The sequence below is a fragment of the Sorex araneus genome, chromosome 6, assembly GCF_027595985.1.
Source record: "Sorex araneus isolate mSorAra2 chromosome 6, mSorAra2.pri, whole genome shotgun sequence".
Lineage (NCBI taxonomy): Eukaryota > Metazoa > Chordata > Mammalia > Eulipotyphla > Soricidae > Sorex > Sorex araneus.
The window spans coordinates 111,498,815-111,526,409 of NC_073307.1; the positions used below are offsets into that span (position 1 = coordinate 111,498,815).

The following is a 27,595-nucleotide window of genomic DNA, read 5'->3' on the forward strand; positions in this document are numbered from 1 at the left end:
GGCTACAAATTTCATTTTTCTGTAGCACAACTGAAAAGAAGCAGTTGTTGCAGCATTGTGGGTGGGGTGCATGAAATATTTCTGCTCACACGTACCATGGTCCAGGAAGGTTCCTATCTGTGAGAGCTTGTTGGGAGGCAGTGCTGCCTGCACCCTGCTTTGACTTCCCCTTCAGATTCTCCCATGTGACATCTGAACTAAATCAAGAGATAAGGACTTCTCTGCAATTATACTTAGTAGTGTTAAAAGAGGATGCAAAAAAAAAAAAAAAAAAGAAAACATTCCAACATTTCTTGGAAATATCCTGAGGCAGTAAATCCATAAAGCAAAGCCTTTGGGGCCTTAGATATTCAATAAGGATAATTGTTTACCATTACTGCACATGATATCAATGCACCTCTCAAGTCATTCATGTACTTTTATTTGCACTGTTAAAATTTTTTAAACATTCCTTTAACTACTTAATACCACAGCCAAAACTATTTTCTACTTCTCCTGTTGCTCATGAAAAAAAACACAACTCTTTCTTAGTCTAGACCTATATAATTCATAATTCCCTTTCCCCCTAAGTTTTACAATAGGTAGGGTAGTGGGTAGACATGGGAGATATCATACTAGGTTTAAGCAAAGCCACAGAGGACACTAAGGCACTAATTTCTTTTTTGATCTGAAGGACATACCTTTTGTACTGATTCTATACATGTTGCTAGTAAAGTAAGAAGAAATACAACTTGGAGATGTTCATTTTCTCAGAAGACGAAACACTCACATTTTCACATTTGGAGTAAGTTATTCTATGGTAGAGTTTTTATTTTAAAATCTGTAGGTGAATAACTATTTGCTCTGGAATCCTACAAAAGAATTCAGGATACATTTATAATAAGGCTGAAGCAGAGTCTATATCAGATTAAAGACCATCTCTGCCCCGGTATTTCTGCCTGGATTTTCTCAGCAAATGGGATTTCCCTTTTGTACATTATCAGTATTTTCCTTTATCCATCTTTTCTTTTATTTTGGGTGGGGGGCATACCAGGAGATGTTCTCTGCTCAGGGACCATATAAGGGCTGAGGGGCCCATATATGTCGCCAGGGATCAAGCCCAAGCCGGCTGTGTGCAAGGCAAGTGACCTCTCTGCTGCACTACTGCTCTCTACATTTATTTTTTAGAGAAAAAAAAAGGGAGTGAAAAGAATATATCATATTTTATACTACTATAAACTAGAGCCTGCCTTCACCTTTTACTTTCTTTCTTAGTATTTGTTTTGAAAAATAAGTGGTTAACTGATTTTTTAAATGCCACTGCATAATTTACTAAAAGACTCCTCATATTAACAACTTTCTTTAGCTTCTACTCAAATGTAGGAAATTTTGCAAATTCTCTTAATCTCATTGTTTCTCTTTGTGATGTTTCATTCTTTGACTTTTCATCTTTTTCTCATTCCGTAGATTTTTTCCCTAAGTCTCTGACATGTATTATGTTCTCTTTTTTTCTCCTCCCAACAGAGCTTGTTAATCTCTCTTCAAAAGTTTTCAAAATTTGTATCTTAAGCAAGACCTGTCTTTCAAGTTAAAATTTTGGAACATTTATTGTTTTCTACATAAATCTGACAGAAATCATACAGCATAAACTATAAATTAGCAGCTTAAAGTTCTTTTGTTTTGAATTTCATTATTAAAAAATAGAAAAAATTTAAAAAAGCAGATTTTTTTTTCTGATAATTGGCAACATGATGAATTTTTACTTGGCAACAAATGACTGGAGCTAAACAGAAACTATTCCTTTAACATGGAACAAACTTTCTCTAGTTCTGTGTATTTTCCACTTGTCATTTACTTTTACTTGTTTGATTCTTTAAGTACTTGAATTTGCAATTTTATTAAATACAGTGAGAAGAATAGCAAGCTAGCACAATTAAGAGATTTTAGGTTCTTGCTACCACCATAATTTCAGGTATTTAGTGACAGACTACTTTTGAATATATATATATTTGCCATGATACTACTGAAGAATTCATTATATGTTTATTTTCAGTTTAATTAATCAGCATTGACCTTTTAGTGGGGTGTGTACAATCTGTTGAGTGATGTGTGTGCATGGAGGGGGGAAGTTATTCTTATGGAGTCTGAAAATTCATTTTACTATTCTTTGACCCAAGTATCACACACAATGCATACGTCTATTCTTCAATAACCCACCTCAACAGTATTAGTCTGTTGCCATCTTAATAGCACAGAACCATTACTTATTAATTGGACAGCTGGTTTCATGGTTCTTATGTTAGACAATAAACAATAAATAAATAGTTTAGATAATCTACCTAGAGATTATCTAAATGATCTTTACCACATTCATAATACTTCTTGGTTAAAGTAGGCAAAATCTGACAAAAGGAGGAGGAGGAAAAATTATAGTAAAATTGGAAAACTTAGCAGCAGTCATTAACAACATTTACTGAAGGCTTATTATATCACTAAGTGCTATATGTGTGCAATTACATTGATTACTCATAAACTCTATCAGGTAGATATTATTAGCATTCTTTATTCCAAATAATACTGACCAGAAAAATAAAGTGATATGTACAAGGTGATAGAGCTACTAAATCCTACTTTGACCCCAGTGTCCATTCATTAAATGGAAAGCCTCATGAAGGTAAGAAGCTGCTGCAATTTGAAAGCTATGTGTCTAACAGTGGTCAAAATAATAAATACTAAAGTTAGATAACACAGATAACACTGGGGTTTGAAGTTCAGTTGTTAACATATTAGAAAATGAATTTGGACAAATACTATGTGATCTCACCCATCTATGATATAAAGAAAGACAAAACAGGAAATAGTATTGAATGATGACAACTCCTTGGTGTTGGATTATAAGACTCAGCTTACAAAACAATGACTAAACAGGTTGACTAGAAGTGACACAGGTACAGTGGTAGAGGTCTTGGGCACTTTGCTGGTGTGGGGTGCAGTTACTTTGTATATCAATATCATAAATGTTAAAATGGCTGTAACAATAGTTGGTAGTGTAGTTTGTGCTCTGCCTGGAGAGGGTCACAGTTTTGGCCCCACCTTACAGTCTGATATCTACAGTATCATCTGAGTAGTTCGGAGCCACAACTAGCTCAGAACTAAAGAAAGTTTCCCCAATGTGGATGTGCCAGACTTAATCTGTAATCAAAGATGGAGGACATTACTACAAAGTCTTCAGCTTTGTACTCTCGATAAGCATGTTGGAAGGAGACTCAACTGGCATACCTAATATAGTGTGCAGTTAATTACTGTCAGGCTGCAGCTGGGAACAGCTGTTCTCAGGGACACAACTGGGAATTGTTATCCCAAAGGCAACAGCAGGTAGAAGAGTTCCTGGGAGTAATCCCAGCTATCAAGCTGAGGTTTGGAGCAGCCATCTCAAAATTTGTACTGGCTAATGCAAAAATTCCTCTGTAGCTACAAAGATCAGCTTTCTGAACAGTTATTATTGAGTACATGTGACCAAAGTGTCCAGTACCTGCCCATATCAGTTGGACTATGATGCTGCATCAGTTACCACTATGAACCCTGGGTCAGAGTGCAGGTTAGCTAAACCTTGATGATAATAGCAGCTTTTAGGTACTGGTGACCACTAAATGCCCTGTTCTCATCTAGGTGTACAAAATTTAGGCTTATAAACACCAGTTTGATCTTGCTAACATTTAAGAAATCCTTACAAAGCCTCCCTAGTTGCCAGAGTCACAGAAACCAGCATAGTCTTAGATATCACCTTGATAATGTTAACAGGAGAAAGCACAGGATCACTGCTCAGGCTAGTCAGAACTCAGAAATACACCTCCTCCTACAAGGCATCAGGAATAATGAGCAGGAAAAGAAAAATAGGAATTAAGCCATAGGGATAGGGTCAGGTGACCAGAAATGCCTAACTACATTGGAACTTTCTAAATTGCCCTAGGATGATTTTAGAGCAATACTCCTTTCAATGAAAAAAAATTCATCCAAATATAAATGAAAGAGGAAAAGAATACAGTACAAGACTCAGTAAAAGAATGGAAGAAGCTAAAAATTAAATCAGTGACTCTCAAAATAAGGAACACAGCATTATCAGTAGAAAAGAGATAATAAAAAAGGGATTTTTCAAATGAAGAAAGTATAAAAGATATATCTGACAAAGTTAAGAGGAAGAATTTTTTTTTCTTTTTGGGTCACACCCAGTGATGCTCAGGGGTTACTCCTGGCTTTTGCACTCAGGAATTACTCCTGGCAGTGCTCGGGGGACCATATGGGATGCTGGGAATCTAACCCTGGTCGGCTGTGTGCAAGGCAAACGCCCTACCCGCTGTGCTATCACTCCAGCCCCAAGAGGAAGAATTTTTGCATCATAGGAATTTCAGAAAGAGAGGAAAAACAAGAAGGGAAATGGATGGTGAAGAAATAATAGCTAAGAACTTCTCCAATATGAGGTGGAAGGTTTAATACACTGATCCAGGAGGCCCAAAGAGTTCTAAATAAAATAAAACCAAAGAGAACATCACCAAGGCACACAATGGGGTGGGGGTGGAGAGAGAGAGAGAGAGAGAGAGAGAGATTCCTTAAAGTGGCAAGATAGAAGCTAAGTCTCAGATATAAGGAAGACACCCTGAGATTCACACCAGTCTCACCAAATTAAACTGTACAAGCAAGGAGAAAATAGAAAGACACATTCCAAGTAATGAGTTACAGGGCCAGAGAGATAGCACAGCAAGTAAGGCACCTGCCTTGCATGCAGCTGGGCTGGGTTCAATCCCTAGCACTCTATATGATCCAGAACCCCACCAGCAGTGATCACTCAGTGTAGAACCAGAAATAAGCCCTGAGCACAACCAGGTATGACCCAAAAACCAAATCACCAACAAACTAGAAAAAAAAAGCACCCCATTAAACAAAAAGAACCTCCAATCAAGAATCCTCTACTCTGCAAGGTTATCTTTCAGATCTGAGGGAGTGATGAAAACATTCTCAGAAAAACAACAGCTGAGTGCATCTGTTAAAGCAAAACCAGCTCTACAAGAAATACCCAATGGCTTACAATAAGAAGCAAATGATGAATAGAAAAACCACCAAAATCTCATAAAAAATGCCAACAAAAACCTATCAATGATTTCTATAAATGTCAACATCTTGAATCATCAAAAGGCAAGAAGTGGCTAATGGATCAGAAAGCAAAATCCAACCTTTTGCTTCTTTCGAAAGACACACTTGAACTCTCACAATAAACTCAGGCTTACAGTTAAAGGTTGGGAAATAAGTACACAGGCTAATAACAGACTGAAACAAGCAGAGGGCCATATTTATAACAGACCAAATAGAGTTCATGCTACAGAAAGCAATGAGATGGGGATGGATTATTTAAGGGACTAACAGTTCAAAAATACTTAACACCCCTCCTCACATTTTATTGAGGTGTCATTTTTTGCAATATTGTTAATAATAGTTTCATTCATACACCAGTCCAACACCACACACATCACCAGAAAGCATACTTCCCCCATCAATATCCCAATGGTTCCTCCTACCCATCCTTCCCCACTCCACAGACTCAGTTCTATGAACCATCTCTTCAGGTCTGTTGCCTGCCTCTGGCCATTTGTTATTCTCTTATTGTGTATCTTCATGATCCAACATATAAGAGAGCTCATTTGTCCAATCTTTCCCTTTCTGGGGCTGATGAGATAGTATAGCATGCAGGGTATTTGCCTTGCATGAGGTGAAGCAGAATTCAATCACCAATACCCCATATGGTCCGGTGAGCTCCACAAGGAATGATCGCTGAGCACAATAAGCCCTGAGAATCATCAGGTTTGGCCACCCCCAAAACAATCTGTCTCTTTCCTTCTTACTTCACTCAGGATGATACTGTCTGGTTCCATCCACAAAGCCATAAATGGCATAATTTTACCATTTATTACAGTTGAACAGTATTTCTTTGTGCAATTATACCACATTTTAAAAACCCAATCATTCAGTTTGACCTTTGGGTTGTTTTCCTATCCTGGTGATTGTACAGAGGCTGTAATGAACAGAGCTGTTTATATGTACTTTTGAATTAATTTGTGTTTTAGGGGTATATGGCATGAAGTAGCATTGCTGGGTCAAGTTTTAGACATACAATGTTCTGGCATCAATCCCACCATCAGTGTCAACTTGCTCCATCAGTGTTCCCTAGTTATCCTGTATCTCTCAAGTCTGTCACCTTGACAGGCACATTTTAGAGTCTGGTTGTGTTTGGATCTCATGTTTTTTTTCAGTGTTGTTGACTCTGGTTTGGATATATAGCAATACCACCGATGTGCCCAAGACACTTGACCCCTGTCTCCCAACTCCTTTATTTCCCACCCACCTCTTCTTACTCCCTCCTTGACATCTTTCCTTCCCTGTCCTTAATCTCCCCATACTCTGGGGTCAAGTGTGATCTAGGCATCCCTCCTATTTAATATACTGCATTGCTTTGTCCAGTAATTCCTTATGCCACAAATAAGCAAAATCATCCTGCATTTATCTCTCTTCTCTGGCTTACTTCACTTAACATATCTTCCAGTTCCATCCACATTGCAGTGAGTTGCACGATTTCATCATTCCTTATAGCAGCACAGTATTCCACTGTGCACATGTAACACATCTTCATAATCCACTCATTTATTGTTGGGTGCCTAGGTTGAATCCATATCCTCTCTACTGTACTGAGTGTTGCAATGAATAATGGTGTGCAGACACCCTTTTGAATTAATATTTTTGCATCCTGGGGGAAGATACTGAGAAGTGGAACTGCTAAGTCATATAGCAGCTTAATTTTTAGTTGACTGAGAAATCTGTACCGCTTTCCATAGGGCTGAGCCACACAATATTTCTACCAGTGGATGAGGTTCATTTTTACTACATCACACCAATACAGATTGTTCCCAGTATTTTTGTGCTATTTTCACTGATGTGAAATGATGTCACACTGTCATACTGATTTGGATTTCCCTAATAAAAAATGACAAATGAGCATTGCTTTCATGTCCTCATAGGATTTTTGTTGTTGTTGTTGTTGTTATTGTTGACCTTTGTGAGTACTTTATAAATCTTGGATAACAACCTTTTGTCTGTGTTGCGTGTGTGTGTTTTCTTCCATTCAGTTAACTGTTTTTCACTTTTACCCCTTGTTTCTTCTGCCATTCAGTAACTCTTTAATTCTATGTAGTCCCATTTTTATTCTTTTCCTTTGCCAATGGCATCACATCACTGAAGACATTTTTTTAAAATTTAATTTTATTTTTATAAAGTTGTTTACAATAATTCATTACATTTAATATTAAACACTAATCCTAAAATCATTGTACCTTCCCACCACATTTCAAATGTTTCCACCCCAAATCCCAAAATGTGCCCCCTAAAGCTGAACTGAAACCATTAATTTTGCATTGTTTGTTATGAATAATTCGCTAAAAAATGGTCCAATACAGTTTCTTTAGAGGAAAGTGTGTGAATATTGATGTATTTCATCCTGGAGTCATTAAACCCTTGTATAAGAGATTACTAACATATTTGTTAAAGCCAATCAAATGTTGTGTTCTACTCTTGGTACAACAGTTATGCAGAGTATGAGAGATTCCCCCAGGAACTTAAAATTTAGAATACAATAATACAGCAGATTCACTCAAGGGTGAGGCCTATGTCACTCTCTTCCAGGAGCTTTAATTCTGGAATTAAAGGATCATGGCTGTTGATGAGATTATATGGTGTCAGGGGCAGTTTGTGAGTATGACTGCCAAGCTACTGGTAAACTTGGGAGATGCGGGGAGGAAGCCCATTCCCGCTCTAAGCAAGCTTGAAGATTACTTAAGACATCTTGAAGTTCATTTTTTGGAGCATTCTACCTACATTTTTCTCAGTGTCCTTTATAGATCCCAGTATGATCTTGAGGTCTTGATCCACTTGAATTGGCTTCTGTGTAAGGTATGAATCCAGCTTAATTTTTTTTTTATACTTGGTCATCCAGTTTTCCCAACTCTATTTGTTAAAGAGGATATCTTTACTCCATTTCATGCTCTTACCTCCTCTGTCAAAAATCAGCTGGCCATATATATATGGGGAATTTGTCCTTAAATATCCAGTTCTGACCCACTGGTTAGAGAGTCTATCCTTATCCCAGTATGCTTTTGATCTTTATAGCTTTATAGTATAGTTTCAAGTTAGGTAAGGAAAAGATTGTATGTATTTACACATATGTAATAGAACATTATATGTCTAAAACTATCAATAACTTTGTAAATCATGGTTCTTTGGTAAAATTAAAAATTAAAAAAGACAAAACATAGCACACCTAGGTCCATTGCTGCATTATGTACAATAGACAATAAATAGAAACAACCCTGATGTCCATCCACATACAATGGAATACTATTCAGCTATTAGAAAAGATAAACTCTTGGGGTTAGCTGAAATTTGGAATAGTACTAGGAAGCATCATATTAAAATAAGTCAGAGAAAGAACAAACACCAAGTGAGAACAAACACCAAGTAATCTCACTCATCTCTATTACACAGTGAAGCAAAAATGAATAGACTATCAAATGATGAAAATTCTTGGCCTTTTATCATAAAACTGAGGTTACAAAGTGTGGAGAGTGTGATAAAGCAGAAGAGATAAACTAGAAGTGATATAAGAACAGGGGGTCTTTTGTGGTGGTGACAATGCAGTAAGATTATAAAAAAACATAAATATTAACAGTATTATAACCATGGTGCCTAAGTTGTAATTAAAATTAATCAAAAAAGTGTTCAGAAACATAAACTTAATATTAACTTAGGAATCAACTTAACATAGGATGTAAGAAAAGGACATATATCAACAACTATGTTACTTTTGAATAAAACAGGACACCAGGAAATGTAAAAATATTTCACATTCATGGAATAGAATAATTAACATTGAAATGTTCATCAGCCCCAAAGGCATTAAAATTCTGATGACATCCTTCAAAGACTCAGTTAGAAATGCTACTAAAATTTGCACGAAATCATAAAGCTTTCCAATTACCAACACAATTCTGATAAAAAAAATGCATTTCCAGACTTTATACTATAAAGATACAGTGATCAAAACAGTGTGGTATTGGAATAAAGCAGACTCTTAGACCAATGGAACAGAACTGAGTGCCCAGAGATAAGCACTCATTTGTATGGGAAGCACAATTATGAAAAGAAGCAATGTGTATGAAGTGGAACAAGGAAAGCCTCTTTAACAAAATGTGCTGGGAAAACTGGATAACCATATTCAAAAATTCCAAAAATGGATTCATAGCATATACCTTACAAAAGTTAATTCTAAGTGGGTTAATCCATTAAAATATAAAAGGAAACATAGAACTCTCCAGGATATGGAACCAGATGCCTTCAATGCTTTCTACTGGCAAAGACAACAAAATCAAAATATGAACAAATGGGACTACGTATCAAACTAAAAAGGTTTTGCATGGTAAAAGAAACTTGAGCTAAAGTAAGACACCCTACTGATGGAAGAAAATATCTGGCATACCACACATCAGATTAATGGCTAATATCCAAGATATATAAAGCACTCACAAAACTCAACATAAAAAAATCCTAGTAACTCCATCAAAAAAATGAAGAGAGGAGATGAACAGAACTTCCCCACAGAGATATACATATGTCATACAAGAACGTGTTCATCACTATTTATTATTAGGGATTTGAAATTCAAAGCAATAAGATATCATCTCATACCAGTAGAATGGCATATAAACAGGAGAAATCGATCCAAACATTATGTGTGTGTGTGTGTGTGTGTGTGTGTGTGCGCATGTACATGTGTGTGTGTATATATGTGTGTGTATAAATTTCTTTATTCACATGGTCCCCTGCGCATAGCCAGGAATGATCGTGAGCACAGAGTTAGGAGTAAGTCAAAGCCCCGCAAAACCAGAAGAAGCAAAAAGAAGTATCTGTGGAACAAAAGCATGGAGTTAATTGTGGTCTGAGGAGGATGATAACTTAACAGGTTTGGGTCAAAAAAATGATATGGTTGGATTTATATTTCTAAGATGCAACTGGAAGCAGAGAAATAAGTAAGAATCCTCTAGGTCTTAGATTGCCCATGGCTTAGAAAATGTTTCTTTAATTTATACATACAAATATGTTACATATTTCAGCCTACCAATTCAATACTAAAGTTTATCTTCTAGACTCTCCAAAATTTTCAGGTTATGTGCAACTTTAGGAGCAATAGCATATCACCAAAGGAGAATGAGTTCCCTTCTGGATGTAGTTCAGCAGGGATATCATATGCATTCTCCCTGTCCTCGCCCCCACCCCTTCCAGCAGAGGGCCTATTATTGTCCCTTGAGGGTAGAAAAGACACAGGTTTCTCATTGCCTTTAGAACATAAGACTATGGGACTTCTCTTGTTTACCATGATACCCCTGTGTCCTGACAGCTGAACTCAGAGGTCACCAGACTCATTTGTTCTACAGCTCCCTTTTCAGAAAGTATAGATACTCTGTGCCCTCTCCCTTAGAAATCAACTTTCTTAAAAACAAAAACACATTCTCTTTACTTTATTTGGGTGGGGGAATTTGGGACACACATGCCTGTATTTATGGATCACTGGGAGTGCTCAGAAGACCATAAAAAATAAAGAGCATTACAAATGACAGTGTGCTCATAAGGAAAACGTGCAGCTTGTTCATCTCTAAGTGTCTATCCAAACCAAAGCCAACTGCAAAAAAAAATGTTACAAGAAGAATTTTCACCACCCACTCCCTTTAAAAAATGAAAAGGGGCTGCACCCAATTAGCTGTGATTCATTAAATGTCTTCAGTTAAACATTCATGTTGTATTTAGTTCCACCTCCCACTATTGCGGGATCAGAAGCAAAGAGGGAGGTAACTACCCAAATGTCAAATCCCTGCCGTCAATCTCATGCCTTCAAGAATAGTCAGTGGACGTAAACCAAGGGAAAAAATACAGGATCTCTCTTCTGTAACCTAGGGACCCCACCTCAGATACTGGCTGTTTCCTTCCAGGCAGTGTTTTCTCTGGAGGGTCTGCAATTGACATGGTGACTGAAAGAAAGATGCACTTTTCATTCCGCAAAGGAGGTACAGGACTTCCTCCTCCCATGAGACTATTATACTCATTCACTATTTAAAGAAGATAATATTAGGATCCAGAGAGATGGTACATCATGTAAGGCTCTAGCCTAGTTTGCAGCTGACTCTGGTCTGATCCCCACCACTATCTCTCCTGAGAACTGCCAGGAGTGATCCCTGAGTGCCAAGCAAAGAGTAAGTAAGCCCTGGACACAGCCAGATCTGGTTTCAAAATTGGTTTCAAAGTGCCCCTGCCCCAACCCAAAGCAAAGCAAAACAGGAAGACCTAAAAGATATTAAACAAAAGCATAACTGATCTCTAAAGCACAATTAAAATTCCCCATGAAATATATTATTTATAAATCATTTCTGTTTGAACTACAAATCAAACATTATGGACTAGTCAATAAAAGGAGTTTCAGAGAAGTGGGTGAGGATTTTAGCTAAGAGTAGTTAGCTTTCCACCAGAAAAAAATTTGTTTGTAACTTGAATTAGTCATAAAGGGAATCTGGCATTAAACAAAGAATAGCTCAGAGTTAACTCAATTCTAGTAAAATCAGCTCAAGTTTTTATTGTATTTATGGGGGCTGGACACATTCTTTCATCCCATCATTCACTACAAAGTTTATCATTATATTCTATGTATCATATACAACATTATTAAATTATAAAAAGTTTTCCAAAACAAGTTAAAATAGTTTTGAATATAGCTTAATTTTTTTATCTGATACCTTTGTGAGTAAATTTTTATTTCATAGCACAGCAATAGGGCGTTCGCCTTGCATATGGCCGACCTGGGTTTGATTCCTCTGCACCTCTCGGAGAGCCTGGCAAAGCTACCGAGAGTATGTCGCCAATAATGCAGAGCCTACCAAGCTACCCGTGGTGTATTCGATATGCCAAAACAGTAACAACAAGTCTCACAATGGAGACGTTACTGGTGCCCGCTCGAGCAAATCGATGAGTAATGGGATGACAGTGACAGTAACAGGTCAATTGCAACTACCAAACAAAAAAACACTAAGTACTAGAAACACATAGGGAACCATTATACCATGATTTTGAACCCAGTTTATTTTTTCATTTCCTTTATTTTTGTTCATTTTTTGGGCCACACCTGGAGATGCTCAGGGTAAACTCCTGGCTCTACACTCAAGAATTATTCCCAATGGTGTTCAGGGCACCATAGGGGATCCTGGGGATTGGATCTGGGTTGGCTGCATGCAAGGCAAGTACTTACCCACTGTACTGTAGCTCTGGCCCTGTACTCTGTTTTCTAAAACCTAGATATGTTTCAGATAAGCTAAATATTTATATGAGAAGTCAGAACATTTATTAGGGAAGAATCAAAATAATAGCAGGGCAGTATCTGTAAGATGAACAAACTAGTAGTTATTTTTACCCCATATAGAAGCATTTAGCATAGTTCCTCTTATATGGGAATGAATAAAACTATGATTATTTCTGTGGTTAGTCCAAATTACACACAACATAAAAACTTATAAATTATAGTCTGCTGAGAAGTCAGATTAAAATATAAACTACTATTTATTATATTAATAAATTGGGTGGAAAACATAATCAGACACCAATCATTATGTGGATCATCTTCAAGAATATATATTATATGTTAGAGGTTTGGGGCCACACCCAGTGGTACTGAGGGCCTACTCCTGGCTCTGGCCTCAGGATTACTACTGCAGGACTTGGGGAACCATGTCTGTTGCTGGGGATCAAACCTGGGTCGGCTGCATGCAAGGCAAGACCCTACTCACTATAGTATTGATTCAACTCCTTCCAGGAATGTTTTCAGGGGCCAGGGAGAAATAGCTTAACAAGCTGAGCACAGACTCTGCACGTGGGAGGCCTGAGTTCTGACCCTGGTTCCTCAAGCATGCTGGGAGTGATCCCTAAGCACAGATCTGTAAGGAGCCTCTGACAATTGCTGGATGTTATGCAAATATCCCTGTAAAAAAGGAATTATTTTAAAACATGGTGCTCAATCCACTCTAACTAAATGTTTAAAATGCACATTTTTAAACTCTTCATTTAAAGCCAGGTTGTACCCCTTAATTGAATTTAGTTGAAGATTTTATATAATTAAGATTATGATCTTTTGTTGAACACTTTTTACATCAGACTCAAGTCATGTTCTAGTATCTTAGTAGACACTCTAATTAAAGAGTAAATTCAAATTTACCAAATTCCAGAACAGAAAAGAAAATGCTAAAAACTGAGAATTCTCATAGGTGGGACTTAGATATACACATCAAGGTAGCAACAAAAGGCCAAAGGCAACATAAAGAAGAACTGATCTATATAACTGAATTGGTGAAGATTGGGGTGGAGATTCAAACTGAGAGGCACTAGGATCTTTGTTGGGAGGGAGGTGGGTAAACTGGTGATACGTGTGGTGTTGGAATTATGTGCATGAGAAACCATTATTTATAGTATTGTAAACTGGAATTTCAATAAAGTTATTTTTTTAAAAAAGGAAACACCAGTGTCAAGTCAGGCCACTTTCGTGTTTCCAAGCATTTGGTTTGACCCCTCCCCTCCCACACACAAACACACAGAATGGCAATTTGTTCTTCAAACTCTGCTCTGTTGTACACAATCTAGAAGAGAAGGTAGAAGCTCTTTCCAAAATGTGCCCTTTCTAACAACTTTTTTCTAAATATTAGTGTCTTGATTTGTGTATATTTTATGTCTATAAATGTACAGGAGCATGTAAAGATCACTGAAAGAGGAAATACAGAAAGGAGTAACAGAACAGGGAATAATCACAGAACAACATGGAAAATGAATCAGAAAGCCTGGTCCATTCCAAGAAAGGGACAAAACTCACATGCTAAGGTTTGAACCTAGAGGTGGAGGCAAAAGGAAAAAAAACAAACCCCCCACAAATGACAGTGTGATCATATAAAGAAGACTAGGAATGATTAAAAAAATAGGTGAATCTGCTTAATCACTCTCATTGTCCTATTCAGTATAATGACGAATTTATTCCTATTTTGCTTACAAGGGATTTTCATGTCTGTTTACTCTACAAGATAATCAGCTAGTAGCAGAAAACAAGTTTTAAGCATCAGTGAAACTCACACGACCTACTATGGAGTTTTACACAAAGAAGACAAAGATTTTATTGAAGTAAAATTTCTACCATGGTGATTAAGGTAACTCTATATTTATATTAACAATGTTCCTCCAAACCTTATCTTCACTATTCATTTACTAAACCTTCCCTTAAAAACAAAACAAAACTATGTGAATAGAAATAGGGAACTAAGATAGAAAGTTTACAAAATTTTCAATTTCCTTCAAGTGGTACCAAGGACTATGACAGTGGGGCTACAGACTACTGGGTTTTTCCAGTATCTCCAGTCACGGTGACTAGTGTGCAATTTACAGTGCTTTCTCGGCCTACAATATTCATCTTCTCAGTTTACCTACTCCTTACCTTATTGACATCTGAATAAGACTAAAGCCTATTTATCGATTACCCCAAAGTTTAGAAGCTGGCCTCACATGCTGCAGGAAAAGGCAGCTCAGATAGCGAAAGGACCACCAAGTAAAGGGTGCTAGGAAGGCCCGATCGAGATGGGAGATGCGGGCTCAAAATAGACTATAGACCAAACATGATGGCCACTTAATGCTTCTATTGCAAACCACAACACCCCAAAGGGGGGAGGGGGAGAGGGAGAGGGAGAGAGAGAGAGCAAGTGCAAAAGGGACTACCCTGCCACAGAGTGGGGGGATGCAGGGGGCAAGGTGGGGTGGTGGGAGGGATGCTGTGATCATTGGTGGTGGAGATTGGGCACTGGTGGAAGGATGGGTACTCGATCATTGTATGATGAAACGCAAGCACGAAAGTCTGTAAGCCTGTAACTGTACCTCACGGTGATCCACAAATAAAAAATAATAAAAAAAGCCTATTTATCTCTTTCAAGGCACAAAAGTTAGACTATCTTTGTAGTGTTCCTTGCTGTGCAAAGATTTATAGTACTCTTAGAATTTAGATGATATCTGTCTTAGTACACTGATGTTATAATTTATTTTAATAATCTACCTTTTCTAATAATAATGTGCAGAGACCTTAACTTCTTCATGTCTCTATTCCTAGCACTTGGGGTATGGCACTAATGTCTACAGAATTGAACTGTACTAAGTTTCTTTCTTGAGAGAAACTAGAGTTCTGACAAGCTGCCTAATTATCCGAAGGCTGAGTAAAAGTGTCCCAAGATATAAAAAAAAAGTTCAGAAAATACCCTGCAAACACTTGTTAATTTATCACTAAAAAAAACCGGGAAAAATTAAGATTTTTTCTTGAGTTCTACAATAAATCCTATAATAGCTGCTTTATATAACTAGTGAATACACACTGCTGAATAATGCCAAACTAATTATGAACATTCAGTTTCTCAGGAGCATAGGCTTCCCATGAGGATTAGAAGAAAGGTGAATGCATATGAAAATGAGAATATAGAGTGAGAAAAGCAAGAAGAAGCTGTACTAAGGAGAAGGTAAAATCAATGCTAAGTTGCTCTAAGTTGCTAAGTTGTCCGAAGACCTCCGGAGCCTAGCCATAGCCATGCTCAAGGCCCCTCTCCACACGTTCGGACGAGCCTGACACACAAAGGAACCAGCAAAGAAACCCAAGTGTGTGGGACCTAGGGTTGAGACCTCCAAGCCTTCTCGGATGGAGACTGGGCCTCTTCTGCCCAGATTCCCCATTTTCCAGTAGCTAGGCGGTCACATCCCACTAACGGCCAACATCCAGAAACTATAAAACCAAGTTCCCGGACATCTTATAGCCTAGTTTTCCCTCTGGGAGAATCTGACAAGCTACTGAGAGTTTCCTGTCCACATGGGAGAGCCTGGCAAACTCCCTGTGGTGTATTCATATGCCCAAACCAATTACAATGATGGGTCTCATTCCCCTAACCCTGAAAGAGCCTCCAATGCGGCACTATTGGAAAGGATGAGTAAAGAGAGGCTTCTAAAATCTCAGGGCTAGAACGAATAGAGATGTTACTGAGACCACTCGAGAAATTCGACAATCAATGGGATGATGATGACGAAGAAGTTGCTCTAAAGAACAAGAAGAAAATAAAAGAAGGAAATAAAAGCGGAATACCATTTTTCTAGCCATTCTAAAAATGTGTAGCACTTTTAGATCTGGCTGACTCAAAGATACATGCCCAACAGTGTACAAGAATTCTTATTTTCTCCACATCCTTGCCAGCATCTGTCTCTGACCATTTTTTTTTTCTGGATAAAGGTCATTCTCACAGGTGTAAGGTGATATATCACTTTCATATTGATTTGATTCCCATGATAATGAATATCTTTGCATGTGTCTCTTGGCTGCCTAAATGTTTAATTTTGGTGGTGATTGCTGAACTGTTTTCCTTTCTTTTTCCCTTTTTTGTCTGTTTGCTTTGTTTTGTTTTTGAGTCATGCCTAGCAGTGCCCAGGGATAAATCCTGAGCCTGTGCAAGTAGTGACACTTGGGGATACTTACAGACCCATTTGTGGTTTTGGGAATCAAACTGGGGTCTGCCATATGCAAGGCAAGTGCCTCATTTCCTGTACTATCTCTCTGGCCCCAAACTGTTATCTTTATTTTCTTATCCTTATTTTCTTTGTTTTGTTTTGCTTTTTGGGTCACATCTGGCAATGCAGGGGTTACTCCTGGCTCTGCACTCAGGAATTACTCCTGGTGGTGCTCAGGGGACCATAAGGGATGCTGGAAATCGAAACCGGGTTGGCCTCGTGCAAGAAAAATGCCCTACCCACTGTGCTATAGCTCCAGCCCCCCTTATCCTTATTTTCAGTGGGATTTTTTGGTTTCTGGTGGTGTTGAGTTTTATAAGCTCCCCAAATATCTTGAATATAAGCCCTCTGTCAGAAGTATGGTTTGCTTTATATGTTCTACATATCAAAAAGACATTTTAATATACTAAATGACAGTTTTTAAGAGAATGTCATTTTTATTTTTTTACTAGAATGAGCGCCTAAATAATGCTCTTTTGTTGAAGCAAGACCTACCTTTTAAAAATAGGTTTTGGTGGGGTTGGAGTAATAGCACAGCAGGTAGGGCGTTTGCCTTGCACGCGGCCGACCCGGGTTCGATTCCCAGCATCCCACATGGTCCCCTGAGCACGGCCGGGGTAATTCCTGAGTGCAGAGCCAGGAGTGACCCCTGAGCATCACTGGGTGTGACCCAAAAAGCAAAAAAAAAAAAAAACCCAACAACAACAACAACAAAAACAAATAAAAAAAGGTTTTGGGCTATTTTCTGGTTCTGTGCTCAGCAGGGTCACTGCTGGAGGGGCTTGGAGAACCATATGAGGTGCTGGGGACTGAACCCAGGTCAGTGCTGTGCAAAGAATGTACCATAGCTGCTGCATGTCTGCCCCAAGTAAGACTAATCTTAGTCAATAACGCACCATGTACACGTGGGAGATGTTTGGAATCTGGGAAGATACCACTCTGGGGTGCTTGCATTTAAGTTAAGTAGGGTATTTCTTTTCCTCCCCAAATAAAACATAAACTAGAGTGGATACCAAAGAAGAAGGTATGAGCACTCATGGGATTTTGAGTGTCAGCAACAACAGTCATACTTCAAAAAAATAATCAAAATAATTTGTTATATTTTCATAGATTCCCAGACACTCTTCAGATTGCTTAAGGTATATATTACCTAAGATATGCATCACATAGGAGAAAGCATTAAACAGGGCTTGGGGGACCATATGGGATTCCAGTGATCAGATCCAGGTCAGCTGTGTCAAGGCAAGTGCTCTACCTGCTGAATTATTTCTCCTGCCCCTCAATTTTATCTTTCAACATAGAATTGACCCCTTTGTCCCACTTTACCTTTTCTTTACCTTTACCCTTTCTTCCTTCCCTTCTGGTAATTTATAATTGGCCTTATAGTTCAAAAGTTTATATATTTTTCATTCATTTAATCTGCTTATTTTATCTATATGCTATGTATAAGTGAAATCACATGGTGTTTTGTCTTTTTCTGTCTGATTAATTTCACTAGCCATAATATTCTTTATATTATATTGGTATAATTTATACCAATTTAAGTATAATTTATTTAAATTATACCAATGTTTCAAATGGCAGAATTTCAACTTTTTCAAAAATAGAGGCAGGGATATGACTCATTGTTTGAGAGCAAGCCTCAAAACTCTCCATGTGTAAGTCCCTGGGTTCGAACCCTGGTACTGTAAAACAAACAAAAGTAGTTGAATAGTATTCCATTGTGTATAAATAGTACACTTTCTTTATCTATTTGCTAGTTAAGGGGCATTTGTTTCCAGTTCTTGGCTATTGTATACAATGCTGTATAAATATGAGAGTCATATATCTGTTCCAAAAAGACTTTTGTGGTTTGTTATTGGTAAATACCTAGAAGTAGGACAATTCCGTAAATTCCCATAGAATTTCTTTGTTTAATCTTTCAAAGGAACCTCCATGCTGCTTTCCATATGGTTGTGTTAATTTATATTCCCATCAACAACTTACAAAGGGCTGTCTTCTCTCTTTATTCTAACACTTGTTTCTTGCCTTTTTGATAATAGCCCATCTCAAAAGTGTGATGTTATGCCTCACTGTATGCATTAAAGGGTATTACAATTTTAACTTTATTATTTTTTGCTACTATTCAACTCTTTTTCTTTCAAAAAATATTTATATAAGAAACCTTGCTGCCAATTTTACATTATTTTGGTTTTCTTAATTTAACAAAGATTATTTTTGAGTAAAAAAAATAGATGTGAACAAAAATTAACCCAGTATTATTTGCTAACTATGAAATGTTAACAATAGCTGATTAATGGTTATTAAGGGCATTATACAATATGGAGGGTAATGACTATTTCTGGAGGGTAATGACTATGTGCAACTATTCATCTATAACTTTGCAACACACACAAGTACAGGCTTAAAAGATTCCTTTGTCATCTGCCAAACTAAGAATGAAAGCACCATATAAATAGGAAATATGATAAATCTGTAAAAGGTTACAGTATTTTTTTTACCAGGAAAGTAATCTAAACAATTTAAACCTGGCTGTTAAGGTTTTCTGAAAAGCTTTATAAGTTAAAGAATCATGAATTACAACTCATTAAAAGTAACAAAAAGTGGCAGGGAACCTGAGAGGAAAAAGATTTAAATTTTTGGGTCTGTGGCATAACAAATTTCCAAGGACCTAAGATAATACTACAAGTGGAACACCTTGTATATTCTTATATTAAGTTAAATTCTAAAAGAATGGGCTGGAGAGATAACACAGAGGTAAGGCACTTGCCTTGCAGACAGCTGCAGTGGCCATAATCCTAATTCAAATCTCTAGCACTATTGGTCTCCTGAACAAACCCAGGGGTCACTCCTGGGCACAAATCAAGGAACAGTCTATGAGTAATTGTTCAGTGGGTAAGCAAATAAAAGAAGTGAAACAACAAAAGATTTCTTTGAGCAAGAGAAATAGTACAGAAGTAAGGCATTTGCTTAGCACACAGATGACCTGGGTTCAATCTTGGCATTATATTTGGGTTCTAGGAGTGATTTCTGAGCACAGAATTAGGAATTAGTTTTTCTTTTTCTTTTTGGATCACACCTGGCAATGCACAGAGGTTACTCCTGGTTCTGCACTCAGGAATCACTCCTGGAGTGCTGTGTGTGTGTGTGTGTGTGTGTGTGTGTGTGTGTGTGTGTGTGTGTGTGTGTGAACTATATGGGATGCTGGGAATCGAACATGGGTTGGCTGTGTGCAAGGCAAACACCCTACCTGCTGTACTATGGCTCCAACCCTGAGTTAGGAGTTATTCTTAAGTACAGCTGGATGTGGCCCCCAAATCAAAAAAATTAAAAGACAACATCCTATTTCATCAGTGTCAAAATATTTAAGAGCACCAAAATATTTTTCTCTTTTAATAATGGTAAACATGTTTTAAAAAGATGGAGGGTAGGGCACACCCAGTGATGCTCAGGAGAAACAGTCTATACTCAAGGATAACTGAATACAGTTATTGGGGGGGGGGTGTAGGGCATACCCAGTGAAGATATATATGGAATCATTATAATTAGCTAGGGAGCTGAGAAGATAGTACAATAGGCTAGAAACACATATTTAATATAGGTAGGAGGCCCAGGTTGATTTTTGTCACCTCAAGCACTTCTAGGAGTGAATTCCAAGAAAGAGCACTTCAGGTTGTGCTCCCTGTCTCCCCCACCCCCATCCCCAACCAAGAGAGTTGGGGACCAGGGCAATAGCTCAAAGGGCTGCTGTGCACACAAGTCTCTGCTCCCCACCATACATGCTCCACCTTAGCACTGCCTATCACTAGTTGCCCTGAACATTATGGGGTTACCCTGGTGGCTCCTGGCTGCTGGGTCCAAGCAGCATCGCATCACCATGCCAGGCTGAGCATCACTGGGGGGTGGTATCCAGACCCCCTAAACACTGCTTTTATCTGTACAAATGGGAATAACACATGATACTTCTCACCCCCCCAATACCCAACTGTCAGAGGACATGAGGTGGAGAACAAAAGGGAACTTTTAGCTGCACCTTTTTGTACTATCTGAATTTTCGTACTATTTAAACATGCTAATGTATTTTTTGTTTAATGAAATGTCCATCCGGTAGATGGAATTATGGATAAGTTTGGCTCCTTTTTTAACCATGAGTTGTATTAGAAATACTAGTGGTCATATGTTTTATTCACAAATCTGCCCTCCTTATAATTTTATGTTCAGAGGCTCAATAAGCTTGTTACAATGAAGAAAAAGATTAACAAATAATATCAAAATATTTTCAAATTAAGTTTAAATAAGCCAAGTAGCTGAACCCATCCTCTGAATAAATTTGGGGGTTTGTACTGGCTACCTAGTGTAAGGATAGTTCATTTGTAATTTATGGCCAAGATAACACAGTTTATATCTATAGAATTTTCCTGAATTAATAAATCTATACCCTTCCCCAAGTCTATATTTTATTATCAAATAGTTCATAGAGGTTGAATATCAGATATGTTACATTAACTGCATGATGGCATTCACCCAGCCCAAACAAACTTTGTTTATACTGCACTTTCTTATGCTGGGATAATGACATAGTTTACCATTAATTTGCTTTTAGATGGAAAAATGAGCTAAAAAATTGTAAGTGATTTGACTTTCTTCTCTTTTCTTTTTTCTGGAATGGGTTTTAGGTAGTGGTCAGGGGCTCAGTGCTTAGGGGTTATTCCTGGTGCTGCTTGGGTGATCGTATGTGGTTCCAAGGATTGAACTGGGTTTGGCACCTTAGCCCTTCTACTGCTGCTCCTGCCCATGAACAACTGAGTTTCTACTGTTTTTATTTTCCATTTCTTTTTATATATTTTTACCTAATGACCAAATCTTAAAAACAGGTTATGCTGGAAATTGGAAAAATTGTGAATGCCATTTTATTGGCGGGGGGACAGTTCAAATTAAGATGATAAAGTACTAAGTCTTCTGGCTACCCTGAGATATGAAGTCAAATGGGTGGATTAGGAACTAGGAGCTCCTGGTTAATTTTTATCACATTGTTCTCAGGGAAATGAGCTGAAGGAGTGGGGAGTTTAGAAAAAAAGTAGATATAATACATTGAAGAAAACTGGGGGTGGGTGCAGAGCTAGCCTGAGCCAGGGAGGAAGACCTAAAGATGACCAGGCTCTGGTCAGTTTCTATATCCAAATTTATTTGTTTAGCATTTTTGAGATTTGTGTTTGTTTCCTGAGCATGCTTCCCAGTTCTCTGAAGTTAAGAACTGCATAGATTTCATTTTCTCTTTTAGAAGAGAATGGGAAATAGTCAATAGTAGGATGAAATAGGCTATTTATTGAATTACAGCAGAGGAAGAGCTCTGTTGATGAATGACTTTTGGGAAAGACTCAAGAGTGAACAGATTATATGAGCAAATATTTTTTTCTTAAAAATTTTTACTGTAGTTTAGGTAACAAGATCATAATAACATTAACATTTACTGTCTTGATGTACAGAGTTTCTGTACCTTCACCACCACCAAAGTGCCTAAGACCCTCTACAAAGCAAAGCTTTAAAAATAAACAATTTATTGGTAAATATCCACTGTGTTCTAGAGTACCTACTAGATACAAGAGAGTGAAGTCTCATTATTAGAAATAGTGATGAAACAAGAAGGATAAGCAGAACATTAAAAACAAGAAAATACAGCAACTCAGAGAAGCGATCACCAACTACATTGTAGTTGAAGGCCATGTGGGGGAAGGGAGTTGCGGGCTGAATGAGGGCTAGAGACTGAGCACAGCGGCCACTCAACACCTTTATTGCAAACCACAACAGCTAATTAGAGAGAGAGAACAGAAGGGAATGCCCTGCCACAGTGGCAGGGTGGGGTGGGGGGGAGATGGGATTGGGGAGGGTGGGAGGGACGCCGGGTTTACGGGTGGTGGAGAATGGGCACTTGAAGGGATGGGTTCCCGAACTTTGTATGAGGGAAGTATAAGCACAAAAGTGTATAAATCTGTAACTGTACCCTCACGGTGATTCTCTAATTAAAAATAAATAAATTTAAAAAAAAATAAAAACAAGAAAATACTATTTATATCTAAGTGTATGATCATTTCACAGCTTAGATTCTACCAGAATGGTTTCATCTGGTGCCAAGTTTTCAACTAAAACAGATCTTCTAATATCTAACAAACTCTCCAGACTTAGACCCTTGAAATCTGAAGTACAGTAAGGCAGAAGTCTCAGACTTCATGAAATGACTTGTATATGTAGCTGAGTAGTGAGTCACCATTATTGTCAGAGGCTTATTTTTTCCTTTAGTACATTTCCTAAGGATGTATTAAATTTACCTTATAGAGTGTGTTAATTTCATTTCTTACAAAGCGTAGGATAAAAAGGTTTATTTCTCTGCCAGATTTGTTTGTTGAAAACAAAACAAAGCAACCTACCTCCCCCCATGTATCTCTTTATAAAAATGTCTTAAAAATGCAAATATATATGAAATACGCAAAACATAAGATAGAAGCATGCAATAAATGACAGAATTATGAAAGATCCAGAAAAGTTTCAGAAGTGTCACAGAAATTACCAATGAAATCAAGGTTTAGTTTTTCTCCCCAATAACTTAATTTGTTTATTCTTTCATTACACAAATATCTACTTATAGACATCTGAATATAGATGTGAATAAGCTACTATTCCAGTCTCCTTCAATTTATATTGTGTAGTAGAGGAAAACAATAAAATGTTAACAAATCAATATATAATACAATTTCAGATGTTATAAAGTGCAATATAAAAAATAAAGTTAGGATGGACTGGGTGGGGTTCTATCTTAAATGATTCAGCAGTAATCATTAAATTTTCTACACATATATACAAGAAATATTATACAGTCACAAATGTCTTATACTCTAGGATCAGAATTTGTGTAGTTATATTATAAATGAAACTGAGTACATTTATATGAATTATAGTTTATGTGTAGACCAATAAAACTTACCCTATAAAAAGCACTTGTCAAAGGGAGTAATGCAGCAGCAATATTATATTCTTCTAAACTTGAACAATCCTTTAACAAAGCAAAGAGAAATACATATTTACCAGAAGCCACAAAATACATAAAACCAATTATCTAAGATACACTTTGTTTGGTAAAAGTAGGATAAACTAGACCAAAACTAAAGGCAGTTTTCTTTAATTCCAAACTGTCCTAGGGCATATTTAGATAAACTTGATGAACAAATTTATAAGAACAAAAACCTACTACTCCTTGAGGCATATTATTTTAGAAATGAGACAAACACACTTGAAAATGATATTTTCATAAGCTACTGGTAAGAACCTAACTTAATTTTCTTGATAGATAAAGAATGTGTAAAAATCTGTGTAATTTGTGCTAAAATTTTTGAAGGGATTTTAATTATGATATTTAATTGAGTATAGAAGACACATGTTCTACTAAAAACAACACAGATTTAGAGCAATTTCAGTAAAAATTTCAGAGACATCTTAAAAGGAAACAGAACAAAAAAAATCTGAAAATATTAAGTAAAAACAAAGAATTTATAGGGGCTAGCAGTGCCTGCCTTGCATGCAGCTGACCCAAGTTCAATCCCCAGTACTGGAAGAAATGATCCCTGAGCAGAGCTAGGAGTATTTATTTTCTAAGAGGTGTGGCCTCAAAACAAAACAAAACAACAAAAAGGATTTATACAGAATCATGGCAGGCCTTCAATAGCTAGAGCAATCCCGAGAAAGGAAAAAAGAATGGACGCATCATATTACCTGATTTCCCATTGCTCATGGATTTGTTCGAGCGGGCACCAGTAATGTCTCTTATTGTGAGACTTATTGTTACTGTTTTTGGCATATCCAATACGCATGGGTAGCTTGTCAGGCTCTGCTGTGAGGGCTTGATACTCTCGGTAGCTTGCCGGGCTCTCCGAGAGGGGCGAAGGAATCGAACTCGGGTCGGCTGCGTGAAAGGCGAACACCCAATCGCTGTGCTATTGCTCCAGCCCATTACCGGATTTAATTTTTATTTATTTTATTTTTATTTTTTTGGCTTTTTTGGTCACACCCAGTGATACACAGGGGTTACTCTTGGCTCATGCACTCAGGAATCAATTTCTGGCGGTGCTCGGGGGACCATATGGCCAGGCCAGCCATGTGCAAGGCAAATGCCCTACCTGCTATGCTTTCGCTCCAGCCCCATATTACCTGATTTTAATCTCTGCTATAAAAATTGTATGGTATGGAGTGAAAAGTTACACAGATCACTGGAATGGAACTGAAAGTCAGAAATAAACATACATCACCTTCACTATTTCTGATAAGAGATCTAAGACTACGGGCGCTCTGACAAGATTCGACCCAGGTGGCCATGCTTTTGCACGGCCACTTTGCTGCTGAATGACCAAGGTCCAGAGCCAGCTATATTACTTCTGGTCCCAGCAAGTGCTTGCAGCCACGTCTCCAGACTGTGAACTAAGCTTTTGCTCCACGCTGGCTAAGGGGGGGAAATATCCTTCCTTGGTTTTTCTTCCCTCTGGGAAGAAGCGGCGTGGCATCTGCCATATTATGGGACTTTTAAACAGGTATGAACTTGTGTGGCGAGGGGGAAAAAAAAACGTGTTTTGAACTTGAAACAGCGGGACGCTTGGGCAGTCTTGGGCCGGGGCCGATACCGGCTCGCACTCCGCTGAGATTCGACCCGGGTGGCCATGCTTGCTGCTGAACGACCAAGATCCAGAGCCAGCTATATTACTTCTGGTCCCAGCAAGTGCTTGCAGCCATGTCTCCAGACTGTGAACTAAGCTTTTGCTCCATGCTGCCCCAAAAAGGGAAATGATGCAATTTCCAACTTAAATCTCCCTGGACTTAATTACTAAAATACAGAAATTCTTCATTCTCATCAGTGAAAAACCAATTATCAAATGTTTCCTTGCCAATAGGGCCATATTTTTGGGGGATAAACTCCAACAAGAATAGTGAGTTCTGTGTTGAAACTCCAACAACAATAGTGAGTTTTGTGTTGAAATCTGGAATGTAATCAAGGTAAAGAGAAAATGAAGTGAAATTTATCAGTTATGCAGATGGGGGTGGGAGGTCTACTGTTTTTTTTTTTTTGGTGGTGGTGGACTATGGGCACTGGTGAAAGGATGGGTGGTTGAGCATCGTATAACTGAGACATAAGCCTGAGAACTTTGTAACTTTCCACATGGTGATTCAATAAAATAAATAAAAAAAAAGAGATCTAAGACTATGTGACAGAGAAATAAAAGTCTCTTCAACAAATAGTACTGGAAAATTGGACAGTCACATGCAAAAGAATGAAGCTGAGAGGCCAGGGAACAGTGCAGTGGTTAGGGTGCATGCCAAGCACATGCCCAACTTGGGCTGTATTCTCGGCCCCACATAGTTCCCTGAGCAATGCTAGGTGCAGCCCTGGAAACCTTGGAGCACTCCAAAATGTAGACCTAGGGACCCCTAGCACTGCTGGGGGGGCCCGACATATCCCCAACACCACAGTGTCTAAGCAATATCACATCCTTGGATATTTGCACTGAACTGCTGTGAAAAGGTTAGCTAATATAGCTGTAGGTTTCCTGGGGCCTCTTGAGCACTGCATGGGAGTCCGATCCCTCCATCCACTGAAAACAGAAGTGAAGTTGGACTAATCCCATGTAAAAAACAATTTCAAAATGCATTAATGACCTTGATTTAAGACCCAAACCATAAAGTATATACAAGGCAATTCCGGTGAAACATCTCATAACATTAGCACACAGATATGTCTTGGGACTTGACTGATAAAATAAGGGAAATGATAGTAGAGACAAACAACTGGCATTATATCATATTGAAATGTTTTTGTTTATCAACGCAATCAAAGATATGAATATAATGAAAAGACCGTACAACCTGGAAGATATTTGTACATCCTACATCTGATAAGGTGTTCATATCCAAGGTATATAAAGAACTGATACAATTTGACATTAAAAAACCAAACCAAACAACCCAGTCAAAAAATGGGCAGAAGATTTGAATAGACATTTTTCCAAAGAGGACACAGAGATGGCCAAGAGGCAAATGAAAATATGCTCACTATTAGTGATCACAGGGAAATGCAAGGTAAAACTACAATTTGGTATTACTTCATAACAGTCAGAATGAATTATAATAAATGTTGGAGGAGGTATGGAAAAAGAGAAAAAAAATTTTTTTCCCGTCTAGTTTTTGGTGATACCTGGCAGTGCTCAGGGTTTAGTCCTGACTTTGTGTTCAGGAATCACTCCTGGGCCGATTTCGAGAATTGAACCTAGGTTGGCTGTGTGCAGGGCAACCATTCTACCTGTTATACTATCTCATACACACACACACACACACACACACACACACACACACACACACACACACACCCTGCCCCAAAGGAATTCTTGTGCACTGTTAGTGGAAATATAAATTGGTACAACTGTCCAGATGATCCAGCAACCTCACTTCTGGGTATTTATCTCAGATACAACATATTAATAATACAAAGCAATATCCTTCCTAATGTTTATTGTAGAACTTTTTACAGTGGCAAAAATACTGACTCAACTAAAGTATAATTGTTATAAGATTGGACAAAGATGTGAAAGATCTGTAGAAAGGAATATTATTCAACTGTTAAAAAGCTGAAACTTTCCATCTGAAACAAAATGAAGCTTGAGAAATGTGAAGCAAAGAAAGACAGGAAAAAAGAGGTATTGGATGCTTATACTTCCGTGTGTAATAAAAAGATGTATAATTGATGGAACAACTAAAACAAAATGAAAAGACTAATCACACTAATAAAAGAAGAAAGGAGAGAGAGAGGAAGATAAAGAGGTAGAAATATTACCAATACCAAAAGGCAGCAAAAGCTATGGCTGACCTCCTCAGATGT

The 27,595-nt window shown here is 37.8% G+C and overlaps 1 protein-coding gene across 4 annotated transcripts in view; it reads right to left on the reverse strand.

The window, feature by feature from the left end:
* SBF2 (SET binding factor 2) overlaps positions 1-27,595 on the reverse strand; it is a 436,024-nt gene that overhangs the window by 114,753 nt on the left and 293,676 nt on the right. For all 4 annotated transcript variants that reach the window (XM_004613607.2, XM_055141226.1, XM_055141225.1 and 1 more), the window contains exon 17: positions 23,663-23,731. In XM_004613607.2, the coding sequence (XP_004613664.2) occupies positions 23,663-23,731 (69 nt within the window). The remainder of the gene's footprint in view (positions 1-23,662; positions 23,732-27,595) is intronic.